Source organism: Anolis carolinensis, chromosome 5 (genome assembly GCF_035594765.1).
Source record: "Anolis carolinensis isolate JA03-04 chromosome 5, rAnoCar3.1.pri, whole genome shotgun sequence".
Taxonomy (NCBI): Eukaryota; Metazoa; Chordata; class Lepidosauria; order Squamata; family Dactyloidae; genus Anolis; species Anolis carolinensis.
In genome coordinates, this window is record NC_085845.1 from 14,016,072 (window position 1) to 14,029,178 (window position 13,107).

At 40.4% G+C, this 13,107-nt stretch overlaps 1 protein-coding gene across 2 annotated transcripts in view; it reads left to right on the top strand.

Moving 5' to 3' along the window:
* anxa3 (annexin A3) overlaps positions 1 to 12,224 on the top strand; it is a 28,037-nt gene extending 15,813 nt beyond the window's left edge. For both annotated transcript variants that reach the window (XM_003221824.4, XM_008112134.3), the window contains exons 8-13: positions 233 to 289; positions 586 to 679; positions 1,738 to 1,833; positions 5,702 to 5,760; positions 7,959 to 8,081; positions 11,737 to 12,224. In XM_003221824.4, the coding sequence (XP_003221872.2) occupies positions 233 to 289; positions 586 to 679; positions 1,738 to 1,833; positions 5,702 to 5,760; positions 7,959 to 8,081; positions 11,737 to 11,796 (489 nt within the window). In that variant the 3' untranslated portion in view covers positions 11,797 to 12,224. The remainder of the gene's footprint in view (positions 1 to 232; positions 290 to 585; positions 680 to 1,737; positions 1,834 to 5,701; positions 5,761 to 7,958; positions 8,082 to 11,736) is intronic.
* Positions 12,225 to 13,107: the final 883 nt, after the last annotated feature.

Sequence of the window (13,107 nt, forward strand, 5' to 3'; positions counted from 1 at the left end):
CTGGGTTTGGCATCGACTGCTAATGCCACAATCATAGAAATAAATGTGTTATTGGAAATGAATAGATTACCACAGAAATGTCTAATGTCATTTTGCACTGAAAATCAGTTCCTGTGATGGTAGTCCTCAGTTTCCTGTTTGAACTGTCAAGTAATAATTTAATTTGATTCTTACATTTTTATTCTGCTCTTCCTTAGGATTTTCACATCTTTTATCTTTTATATTGTTTCAGAGCAGAAGAGATGAAAGTCAAAGGGTGGATGAGCAGGTGGCAAAGAAAGATGCCCAGGTAGGTAATGGCAGTTTTAAAAGGAATCAACAGTTGGGTTTCATAATTAAGCAGTTCCCTGTGTGTTGAAACTCCTGAACTTGAATCAGAAGGGGGAAATTGTGAGAGCTGCGGATGAGTAAAGTGGTGAAATGAGAGAGCGTGATATGTCTGGGGAGAACCTAAAGGAAGACAATGTCCTCTACTAACCTAGTGATTTTGGGATTTGTTTGTCTTAGTGTTTGACTGAAACAAATGCCTCCTTGAGAATGTTTTACAAGTTCCTTAGATCTCCTTCACCAAACTTTTCTTTCTAGATTCTGTACAATGCTGGTGAGAAGAGGTGGGGAACGGATGAAGACAAGTTCGTTGAAGTTCTCTGCTTCAGCAGTTTTCCTCAGCTGAAACTAAGTAAGTTCAGATCTGCAGTTGTGTCCCAATTTTCATTATGATTTTCACTTGATGAAGGAGGAGGGTTTTGCTCATGGGCCAGAGATTTGGTGGAGATTTACATTGTACCATGGCTTCATGGATCTTGACATTTTTATGTTTTACTAGAGAATTAAGAAAGGAGGGTAGGAGAAAGGAGAGATTGAAAGCATGGGATGGGGAACAGGTTACAGTCTAGGACAGTGGTTCCCAATCTTTTTTGGACCACGGACCACTTAACTGGGGACCATGTTGACCAGAGACCACTCTCCAACATTAGTACCAAAAGGATTACGAATCAATTTTTGGTCAACTTTAGATTAGGTTTGGTTATTTGGGGTGCTGATTCAGAAAATTTCATTGGATAGACCACATTAGCTCTAGTTTCTGATACAGAACATATGCCATCTAGTAGTTGCCATTTGCTTGCCCACAGAAAACCATATTTAATAATCTGTGGTCTATTCAATGCAATGGTCAGCTCTGTGGAAAGGAACAGAAATAAAATAAAGAGGAAAGTTTGTGCACTGGATTTTTATTCTCACGGCCCACTGCTGGACTGTGACCCAAGATTGAGAACTACTGGTCTAGTGGTTAAATATTGAACTAGGACTTGAGCTGGATCTACACTACCATATAATGCTGTTTCAGAATGCAGTATAAACTCATATAATGCAATTTAATGCAGTTAATCTGCATTCTGAAACTGCATTATACAGCAGCGTAATTCCAGCCTGTGAGACCATGATTTTAACCCATTCTCAGCCACTGAAACCCACTGGGTGACCTTGGGTGAGTCACACTCTCTCAGCCTCAGTTGAAGGCAAAGGCAACCCCTCTCTGAACAAATCTTGTCAAGAAAACCCCATGATAATTTTGCCTTAGGGTTACCATAAGACAGAAATGGCTTGAAGGCACCCAGCAGCAACAACACAATATCCATATACTCTAGGGCATTGAAGTAAAAATATCTTGACCTTTCTGCTAATGTACATGCTATTTACGAAACTGGTGGTCCCATTTTTCCTTTCATGTCTAAGCCTTTGATGAATACAGAAACCTCAGTGGGAAGAAAATTGAAGACAGTATAAAAGGTGAATTGTCGGGACATTTTGAAGACTTGCTGTTGGCTATTGGTAAGAAGACCTTGTGATAAACTTTCTTATTGTTGTGCCTATGCCTTTCTTTTAATTCTCAAATATTACAGCATAAATGTTTTTTGAGCATATGTTACAACCTAGCACTTTTGCAAAGAGATAAAAAAAATGGGGAGCAGCATCGATCCAGGCCATGCTGGGCAGGAGAGAGAATCTGAAGCATAAGTTCTGTTATGAACTGTTATTTATGAAAATAATCCAAAGCAGAAGTGAGGAGCGTTGCTGTGAGTTTTTTGGCCTGTATGTCCATGTGTGAGGAGGTTAATCCACCACAACATTTCCATTCAAAATATTTGAAGTACTATCCAAACTATTGAACATTTTAGGGGTATAATTTAGCACTTTGGATTGCTCTTTCTAAAGTTCACATTAAAAATCCAGAGTTGATTAATTAACTCCACGATATAGGTGCCTCTGGTCCAAAGCAATTCTCCTCACGTTTGGCATCCTTTCAATCTCCCATTTCCCCCCATTGACTGAAGGCAACATGCCCATGATGATTATATGATAGGGCTTGTAATATACATTGGGAAGATGTCAGGCTGTGGAAGTCCCCTTTGGAAGGTTGTTTTCAAGCTGGAAGGATACTATATCGTCATTCCTCCACATTAGTTGTGGGTTAGGAGCACAAGACCCCAGCAAAATGGAAAAAAACACTTTCTTTCCTGAGAGAACACTTCTCTTGGAGTTTCCAGATCCTTCAGCACAACTCTGTGGCCCACTTCTGCCAGAAGTAGATTGTAGAACCACACTGGAGAACCAACAAATGCGCAGAGGAGTGTTTACTGGCTACAAAGCTACACTGGGGGTTCTAGAAAGTCCTAGAGAGAACATAATAAGAAAGAGTCCTGCTCTATTCTACTTTGGTCAGACGTCACCTGGAATGCTGTGCCCAGTTCTGGAGACCACAATTCAAGAAGCAGAATGACAAGCTAGAATGTGTCCAGAGAAAGGCAACTAAAATGATCAACGGTTTGGATACCAAGCCCTATGGGGAGCAACTTAGGGAAATTGGTATGTTTAATGTGTTGTTGATGGCTTTCATGGCCGGGATCACAGGGTTGTTGTATGTTTTCCGGGCTGTATGGCCATGTTCCAGAAGTATTTTCTCCTGACATTTCGCCCACATCTATGGCAGGCATCCTCAGAGGTTGTGAGGTATGAGGATGCCTGTCATAGATGTGGGCGAAACGTCAGGAGAGAATACTTCTGGAACATGGCCATACAGGCCGGAAAACATACAACAACCCATTGGTATGTTTAGCTTGAAGAAGAAAAGGTTGAGAAAGGACATGATAGTCATCTATAAATATTCAAACGAGTATCATATTGAGGAGGGGGAGAGCTTGTTTTCTGCTGCTCTGGAGACTAGGAAATGATGGGGCAATGGAGTCAAACTGCAGGGAAAGATTCCTCCTAAACATTAGGAAGAGTTTCCTGATGGTAGACACTGCTTGACAGTTGACTTAGAGTCCAATTGAGTCTTCTTCTCTGGAGGTATTTAAGTAGAGGCTAGATGGTCATCTGTCAGGAGTGCTTTGATTTATGTGTTTCTGAATGTTGGATTGGATGGCCCAGATTCTAAATCTGTCAATAATAAAATCCACCAAATTAAAGCTCGCAAATGTGGCAGGATGACTGTATTGTATGTTAAAAATGCAAAATGATGTGAACCACCTTTTGTCTCCAAGCTTTGGAATGTTCCATAAAAGATTCTGCATTCGGGAGTTTATCTCCTTTTCTACCCTGGGGCCTCTTTGTTCCTGACATAAATGAGATTACCACACTGAAACATACCTGGTAATTTATGGAATGATATGGGCACCCTGGAGCAGCAGCCGCCAGCCTTTATCTATTTTGATGGCTACCATTAGGGCATCTTGCTTAAGTTCTGCACTTTAACTGGACTTTTATCTCTGTTAGCAATGCATACTTGTTCCACTGTGGGCTTTTTAACAAGGGCAAATTGGAAAAAAGGACAGAGCATGTGAACATAAGATATGTTGCTTATCCAGAATTCCAAAATACTCCAAAATTCAAAATTGTCCACATAGTTATCTTATGATAGTGAAACCTTTGCTTTCTGATGGTTCAATGCACTCAAACTTGGTTTCATACAGAAAATTATCTTAAAACATTGTATAAATTTCATGCTAATGTTTATACCAGGCATGGGCCCTCCAAGTGTTTTGGACTTCAACTCCCACAATTCCTAACAGCCTACCGGCTGTTAGGAATTGTGAGAGTTGAAGTCCAAAACACCTGGAGGGCCAAAGTTTGCCCATGCCTGGTGTATACGATGTATAAAACATGTTTAGACTTCAATCCTATCTCCAAAATGTCTCATTATGTTATTCCTAGTGTTTAGTGAAATTTCTTCCCTTGATCTATACTCAATTGGTACAGCTTAGGGTTTCCTTTGCTATTCTGGCTGCTGTATCACATTGTGGATTCATATTTAGCCTATGGTCTAGTGGTATCCTGACAACCTTGCTTTGTCTTTCTGTCTACCTACCTACCTATTATGGTTTACATATTTTGAACTGTTGTATATTGCCTTGGGAGCACTGATAAACTAAGAGGTAATCTAGAAATGCCTTAATCTATATATATAAAAGGGTAATGAAATTTTGGCCTAGGACAAAACAACAAAACTACACATCCCAGAAACACTAAACTTGGCAGCACAACCCCTCATCCATGCCTCTACGTTCATACAACAAAAATAAAATAAAAATAAAGTCCTAATTAGAGGGAGAGGAATAATTGTTTTTATCCAATTGCTGCCAGTTAGAAGGCTAAGCTCCACCCACTTGGTCTCCTAGCAACCCACTCAGTCCAGGGCCACTTCAATCAGGCCTCTTCCACACTGCCTATAAAATACAAATTATCTGATTTCAACTGGATTATATGGCAGTGTAGACTCAAGATGAGCACCAACCCCCAGAGTCAGACACGACTGGACTTAATGTCTGGGGAAAACCTTTACCCTTTACCTTAACTACCACCAATTCCTCAATACTTTATTTCCCATACCACCATACTTTGCCACAGCAACGCGTGGCCGGGCATAGCTAGTTGAATACATAATGAGTTGTGTGTTTGGTTGTGCCTTTGTTTGCAGGTTTGGAACCCCATCCACACTGCCATATAATGCAGTTTCTTAATATTGTATGACAGTGTAGATAGGACCTGTGTTAAGCTACAGAATGCTGCCATTTGGTTTCATAGCACAGTTAATACCTCGCTCCGCACGTGGTGTTTTATGCTATGCAGTCTTGATGTGGGATTCTCTCTGTACTATTTTTTTCCCTTTCTTTCTTCTCCTCTGGGCCTGATTTAGCTGCCAGTAAATGATTGTGATTCCCACTGTAATGTAGATTTCAACCCCCCTTACTGATGCTTCTTTTTCTATAAGCAGTGTAGTTTTCGCTCTGCCTTTGTGCCGATTATTTTTTGAGCAAACAAATGCCTTTGTTTATGCAACTCCCACCCGTATCCAGTTTTGTACTTGAAATGAAAAGGGAGGTTAATTGTATTTACATGGAGCTCCTTTCGAAGGCGCATTTATCTTGTAAAGAGCAGCCAGGAACAGCTCTGCAAATGGCATAATTGCCCGCAAGAGGGCAGCAGGAAGAGAAAAAAGACAACCCAAGGCAGTGTTAAAAATTAACACCTGTAAGTGCTTTTGATCAGTATGTCTATAAAATGATTTGGAAGCCCTGTGATCACTTGTCACAGTGTTGTTTCAGGAAATCCTTTCTTGTCTTGCATTGATAACTTGTCCATGTTAGAAAATGCAGCTTATGCCATGAGGTTATCCATCACTTTTTCCTTCTTTTGACAGTTAAATGTGCAAACAACACTCCTGCATTCTTTGCTGAAAGATTGAACAAGTGTTTGAAGGTAAGAACGCAGAACACAGCTTTGTATAAAATCAGTCCCTTGCTCCTTCAAGCCCCAAAGTAAGAATATTTTTCTTGTGTTGTTGAAGGCTTTCATGGCTGGAATTACTGGGTTGCTATGAGTTTTCCGGGCTGTCTGGCCATGTTCCAGAAGCATTCCCTCCTGACATTTCACTCACATCTATGGCAGGCATCCTCAGAGGTTGTGAGGTCAGACCTCACAACCTCTGAGAATGCCTGACATAGATGTGGGCAAAACGTCAGGTGATAATGCTTCTGCAACAAGGGGCCGGGCTGTGGCGCGGGCTGGTGAGCAGCCAGCTGCAATAAATCACTCTGACCAAGAGGTCATGAGTTCAAGGCCAGGCCATGGCGGGGTGAGCACCCGACAATTAAAAATAAAAAAATAGCCTCTGCTCGTTGTTGACCTAGCTACCCGAAAGATAGTTGCATCTATCAAGTAGGAAATTAAGGTACCACTATAAAGTGGGGAGGCTAATTTAACTAATTTACAATTCCATAAAAATCATCCAGCCACCACTGGAATGAGGAAGTGCCATCGCAGTGGATGGTGAAGTAGCTGCTCCCCCTGTGGCGGGAATCAAACATCACCTCAGGAGAAGGTTAAATTGCCTCCGCGTCTGTCTCTGTCTATGTGTATATGGCACTGAATGTTTGCCTTATATGTATACAATGTGATCCGCCCTGAATCTCCTTCGGGGGAGAAGGGTGGAATATAAATACTGTAAATAAATAAATAAACATTGTAACTAGGAATTGTGTTAGGAATTGTGGGAGTTGGAGTCCAAAACACCCGGAGGGCTGAAGTTTGCCCATGCTTGGTGTAGATGCACCCTAAAATATCCCCATGTAGTCCATTATTTGGACAGTGTTAAATATGGCAGAGTAGGCAGTCATTGTGACATTTGCCATAGAGATGATCCCAGAGAGAGTAAACAAATGTGGTTGATCCATTTGCATTTTTAGATGAGTCTGCTAAATTGTGTTTCGTAGATCTTTTATAAAGCTAATGGACTTTAATTATACAATGACGATCAAAGACCCCAATAGGCTTCTCAGTACAACATCTCACAACTATATTTAGTTGCTTATTGGCCCGCTACTTCGTGTGTGGATTGCCCCTAAACTCAGAGAGAAACATTAATAACATCAAAATGAATCAGTAAACCAAATGTATTCTATATTCAACTAGCTGTGCCCGGCCACGCGTTGCTGTGGCGAAGTATGGTGGTATGAGAAATAAAGTATTGAGGAATTGGTGGTAGTTAAGGTAAAGGGTAAAGGTTTTCTCCTGACATTAAGTCCAGCTGTGTCCGACTGCACACTGAAGTGGATTATATGGCAGTGTGGAGTCAAGATAATTCAGTTCAAAACAGATAATATAAGATTATAAATGGGTTATATAGCTGTGTGGAAGGGCCTTGAGTCTACACTGCCATATAATCCAGTTTAAATCTGATAATCTGTATTTTATAGGCAGTGGGGAAGAGGCCTAAGTGAGGCCTAACTCTGCCTGTCCCCTGGGCTGAGTGGGTTGCTAGGAGACCAAGTGGGCGGAGCTTAGCCTTCTAACTGGCAGCAATTGGATAAAAACAATTATTCCTCTCCCTCTAATTAGGACTTTATTTTTCTTTTCTTTTTGCTGTATGAACATAGAGGCATGGATGAGGGGTTGTGCTGCCAAGTTTAGTGTTTCTGGGAAGTGTAGTTTTGTTGTTTTGTCCTAGGCTGAAATTTCATTACCTATATATATATATATATATATATATAGAGAGAGAGAGAGAGAGAGAGAGGGAGAGGGAGAGAGAGACTAGCTGTGCTCGGCCATGCGTTGCTGTGGCTAGGACTTTATTTTTCTTTTCTTTTTGTTGTATAAACGTAGAGGTTGTGCTGTCAATTTTTGAGGTTGTGGGGTGTTTAGTATAGTTGTTTTGTCCGGTGCCGTGATTCCATTACCCTTTTATATATATAGATAGTACCAATAGAGGCTTAATTGTTAGACCGACGGAAACAGGTCATTAAGGTTCACTTGGACCGAGTTTTCTCTGTTTTGGGTATCAACACAGAGAGATGCTGTCTGTTGGTGCTTAATTAAATATTGTGTGTATATATAAAATATTTCTGCAGTTTATAAATCTAAAATAGAAACAAACAGTTTAACCTTTTCCTTGTTGACAGGGAGCTGGGACTGACGAATTCACCCTGAACAGAATCCTTGTGTCTAGGTCAGAAATTGACCTTTTGGATATTCGAGCTGAATATAAGAGACTGTATGGAGTATCCTTGTATTCTGCTATCAAAGTGAGTATTATTATTATTAATAATATTATTAATATTACTAGCATCTTCATTATCATTATTAAAGGATACACATTTGTTGGCAGAGCCTGTTTTATTTCAACTTTGGTAGCAAGAATTGCTAAACAAACCAAGAATTATTAGGTTAGTGTGTCCTTAGAAACTGAAATCTAGCCAAGATCCTTGATCAGTGTGCATCTATTGTGGATTTAATGCAGTTTGGCACCACTTGAACTGCCATGGCTCAGTGCTATGGAATCCTGGGATTTGTAGTTTGGTGAAGTTCCAGCATTCTTCGCCAGGGAATGCTGGGATCTTGTAAAACTACAACTTCCATAATTCTACAGAATTGAACCATAGCAGTTAAAAGGGTGTCAAACTGCATTAATTCTACATGTAGCACACTTAGATGACATGCTCAACAAGCCATTATTGGTTCAGTTCCTGCTTTTGGGAGAAGCAAATCAGTAGCAAATGTGCTGTATATTATTGCATAACCAGGCAGTAAAAGAATGCTGTTTATGTTAATGTTTGAAACTCTACATGGCAAGCTATATGGAACAGAGGTCAGACATTCTGTCTGATGGGCTACCATGATGGTTGAGATCATCTTGTTTTGAGGAGATGGAGCATAACTTTACACTTACGGAGTTCTACAAGGCACATGTAAATCTGCATATTCATGCACAGTGCGCATCCATGTGCCATGGAGCCATATGTGCTATTCAGCTTCTGCCACCCTGAACTGAATATGGTGATTTTATATGGCACTAACATTTCCAACTGGGAACTTATAAATACATGAGACAGCAGTGGGCTGCTAGCCAATCTTAATTGCATTTGGGAAAATTATATAGGAATGTTACACGCTGTAGGCAAAAACTGGTATCATACTTCATACAGACCATCATGTGGAAATGTTGCTTTTGGGGAAGCAATGTTGATTTTTTTTTGGAAGTTCCAATATTTCCTTACTCAACAGATCAGGCTGTGTATGGATTATAAGTGTGGAGCTGTGGTGGTGCAATGGGTTAAACCCTTGTACTGACTGAACTGCTGACCTGAAGGTTGGCGGTTCGAATCCGCAAGACAGGGTGAGCTCCTGTCTGTCAGTTCTGGCTTGCTGGGACATGAGGGAAGCCTCTCAGCAGGATGGTAACAAAGAAGGGCATCCCCTGGGCAACGTCTCTGTAGACTGCCAGTTCTCTCACACCAAAAGCAACTTGTTCTCAAGTCACTTCTAACATGGTAAAAAAAAAGTCCAAAAAGTATCTCTTCCAAGTTCTGGTACCATTTTAAGGCAGTATTAAGAAAGATTAGATTCATGAATCATATGCAAATATTTGCCTGGAGTATGCCTCAGTGCACAAGAATTCCCCAAGAATTTCTGTTTTTATTTTGTAAAAGTAGATCTCTGGCTCTTGAATAAAAACAGATGTATTTCAATTTACATCTGCTTGCTTGAGGCAGTAAATCAATTTTACATATAAATAAATACTAATTTTTAAAAATTTGGATTTTCTAACAGCAGCAAATGAGCAGAAAATAAAGATTATAGGCAGAGAAAATCTGTGCAGAAATTCCCCTGTGTACATTACGTTGAGAGATGTATTTTACTTTTGTCCAAGTGGAAAATTGGGGGTTTCCTGAGACTCTCTAAATATACAGCCTGGGGAAATAGATTTGCTGTCCAATTGTTTGCTGAAGACCCAGTTCAGGATATCCTGTTAAGTACAAAACAAACTCAACTGTTACATGATGGGTTTAGGGGAATGTATACACTCATGTATAAGTCTAGAAATTTGAATTAAAAAATCAACCCCTCAAAAAACTGCATGAAGTTATCCATGGTTTAGTGAAAGTACTGGACATTAAGATCCACTACTTACATTAAGGCTGTGGTTCTCAACCTGATGTTTTGGCCTTCAACTCTCAGAAATCCTAACAGCTGGTAAACTGGCTGGGATTTCTGGGAGCTGTAGGCCAAAAAACATCTGGGGACCTACAGGTTGAGAACCACTGCACTAAGGAACCATCCCCATCTCTGAGTAGAATGGCAAAAGATGAAAATGTAGTATGAACTTTTATGAAAAAGAATGGATCTTTCTCTCTGAGTAGAGTGACAAGGCAAAAGCCTTGTCCATCCTGGGAAAGCCAAAAAGGTCATATCAACATTCTTAAATTTGGCCGCAAAACCTTCCCTTGAATTACACGTAGAGTCAACTTATACATTATATGCAATAGAAGTGCTAGAGTTGGAAAAGATCACATGGGCCATTCCGCTATGCAGGAATTCACAATCAAAACACTCCTGACAGATGGCCATCCAGCAACTGCTTTAAATCCTCCAGAGAAAGAAACTCCACCACACTCTGAGGATCATATTTCTCTGTCAAACAACTCTGTTAGGAAGTTCTTCCTATTTATTTATTTAAAACATTTGTACCCTGCCCTTCTCATCCAAGGGGACTCAGGGCGGCTCACAACACAAGCAAAATTCAATACCCAACACAATTATACATCAAAACAATACATACAAAACAATTGATAAAACTATTAAAATACATTATAAAACTTAAAAACATGTATATAATTTGATCCATTTATCCAGAACCTCATGCTTAAACCTTACTTCGGACCATGTCGATTTAAACGATTACTCATTAAAAGCTTGGGCACATAACCATGTTTTTACAGCTTTTCTAAAGCCCAGAAGCATTGGGGCTTGTTGGATGTTGCTAGGGAGGGTGTTCCACAGCTGTGCATTTTCCGGGCTGTATGGACATATTTCAGAAGCATTCTCTCCTGAAATTTCACTCACATCTATAGCAGGCATCCTCAGAGGTTGGAAACTAGGCAAGTCAGGTTTATATATCTGTGGAATATCCAGGGTGGTAGAAAAAGCTCTTGTCAGTTTGAGGCAAGTGTAAATGTTGTAACTGGCCACCTTGACTAGCATTGGATAGCTTTGCAGCTTCAAAGCCTGTCTGCTTCCTGCCTGGGAGAATCCTTTCTTAGCTGGCCCTGATTGTTTCCTGTCTAGATGCAATCTTTTCCTACAATTTGAATCTATTTCATTGTGTCCTAGACATAGCAGACAACAAACTTGTCCCTTTCTTAATGTTACATCCTTTCAAATATTTCAAATATGTCATAGATCCTTAGAGAAGGAAGAGATAGTAAGGGCCATCTAGTTGAACCCCTGCCATACACCAAATCAGGGCATTCCCAACAGATGATATTCCAGCCTCTGCTTAAAACTTTCAGAGAAGGAGACTCCACTGTCATTTAAACATGGCTATCATAGCTATTTCATCCTTCTTTTCTCCAAGCTGGACATGTGCAGTTTCCTAAGCTGCTTCTTTTAGACCTTTGACCATTTTGGTTACTCTTTTGTGGACACCTTCCAGTTTTGTTTTTTTATGGTTGCATTTTCCCCAACACTCTTAGTAGTGGTCTTGCATTGCTAGGCAGGAAAACTCTTGCACAACAAACAAGTTTCATCCTGCTCTGGAGCCTAATTAGCTTAATGAGTCCCAAGCAATGGACTGAAGTACAGCCTTTACAGTTCGGCAGCATCTCATTCTGGAGATAAACTATTTGCACTGAGTAGAGTCTGCCTCTTAATGTTGCTTTTTCCCATTTGTTTTCCTTGCAGTCTGACACGTCTGGGGATTATGGGACTACGTTGCTCAGGATTTGTGGTGGAGATGAATGATGGGGAGACCCTACAGTGGAAGTACGGAGCTGCCCTCTTTCTTGCCGCCCTCCACAATTCTCGTTGGTGGAGCCTTTGAATGTTTAAGCAAGTGTAAAATTGCCCCCATGCTTTTGACCGCTTTCTCATTAGGCATCATAACAAACAGATGCTTATTTTAGCATATCCCTTCAGGCCACTGATGACACTCATTTCAACACACACTGTGATTTTGGATGAAATCCATGCTCAGAAATTGTACAGGCCAAATCTGCTGGCATCACAGAAATGGTTAGTGCCCGCGAGGTTGGAGTCTGCTGAAATATTAAAAACAAATGACTTTGTGTGGATCCAGTGTTTCTCTAGGAATGTACATGATTGGAATGAAATGCTATTTTCCCCGAATTGTTTGGATTTATTTTTAAATACAAAATTCCAACTGCGCTGCATGTGATACTGTTTTCCTGAAGTTGAAACCAAAAGGTTTAATCCTTTCTGATGGTGTTTGTGAAGTTACAAAGAGTTCTAGATTCTAGGCCAGTGGTTCACAACCTTTGTAATGCCGCGACCCTTAATACAATTCCTCATGTTGTGGTAACCCCCAAACCATAAAACTACTTTTAATTTTGCTACTGTTATGAATCGTAATGTAGCTACTTTTAATTTTGCTACTGTTATGAATCGTAATGTAAATATCTGATATGCAGGATGTATTTTCATTCGCTGGACCAAATTTGGCACAAATACCCAATACACTCAAATCTGAATACTGGTGCTGTTGGGAGGGGAATGGTTTTGTCATTTGGGAGTTGTAGTTGCTGGGATTTATAGTTCACCTACAATCAAAGAGCATTCTAAACTCCATCAACGATGGAACTGAACCAAACTTGGCACACAGAACTCCCATGACCAACATAAAATACTGGAAGGGTTTGGTGGGCATTGACCTTGAGTTTTGGAGTTGTAGTTCACTTACATCCAGAGAGCACTGTGGGTTCAAACAATGATGGATCTGGACCAAACTTGGCATGAATACGCAATATGCCCAAATGTGAACACTGGTGGATTTTGGGGAAAATAGACCTTGACATTTGGGAATTGTAGTTGATAGGATTTATAGTTCACTTACAATCAAAGAGCATTCTGAACCCCACCAAGGATAGAATTGGGCCAAACTTCCCACACAGAACCCCCATAACAGAGGTAGAGAAATCTTCAGTCTTCTCTGCCAAAGGGATTCCTAAGACCATCAGAAATATGTTTTCTGTTGGTCTTTGGTGACCCCTCTGACCCCCAGGTTGAGATACGCTGTTCTAGGCACTAAGTCAATAC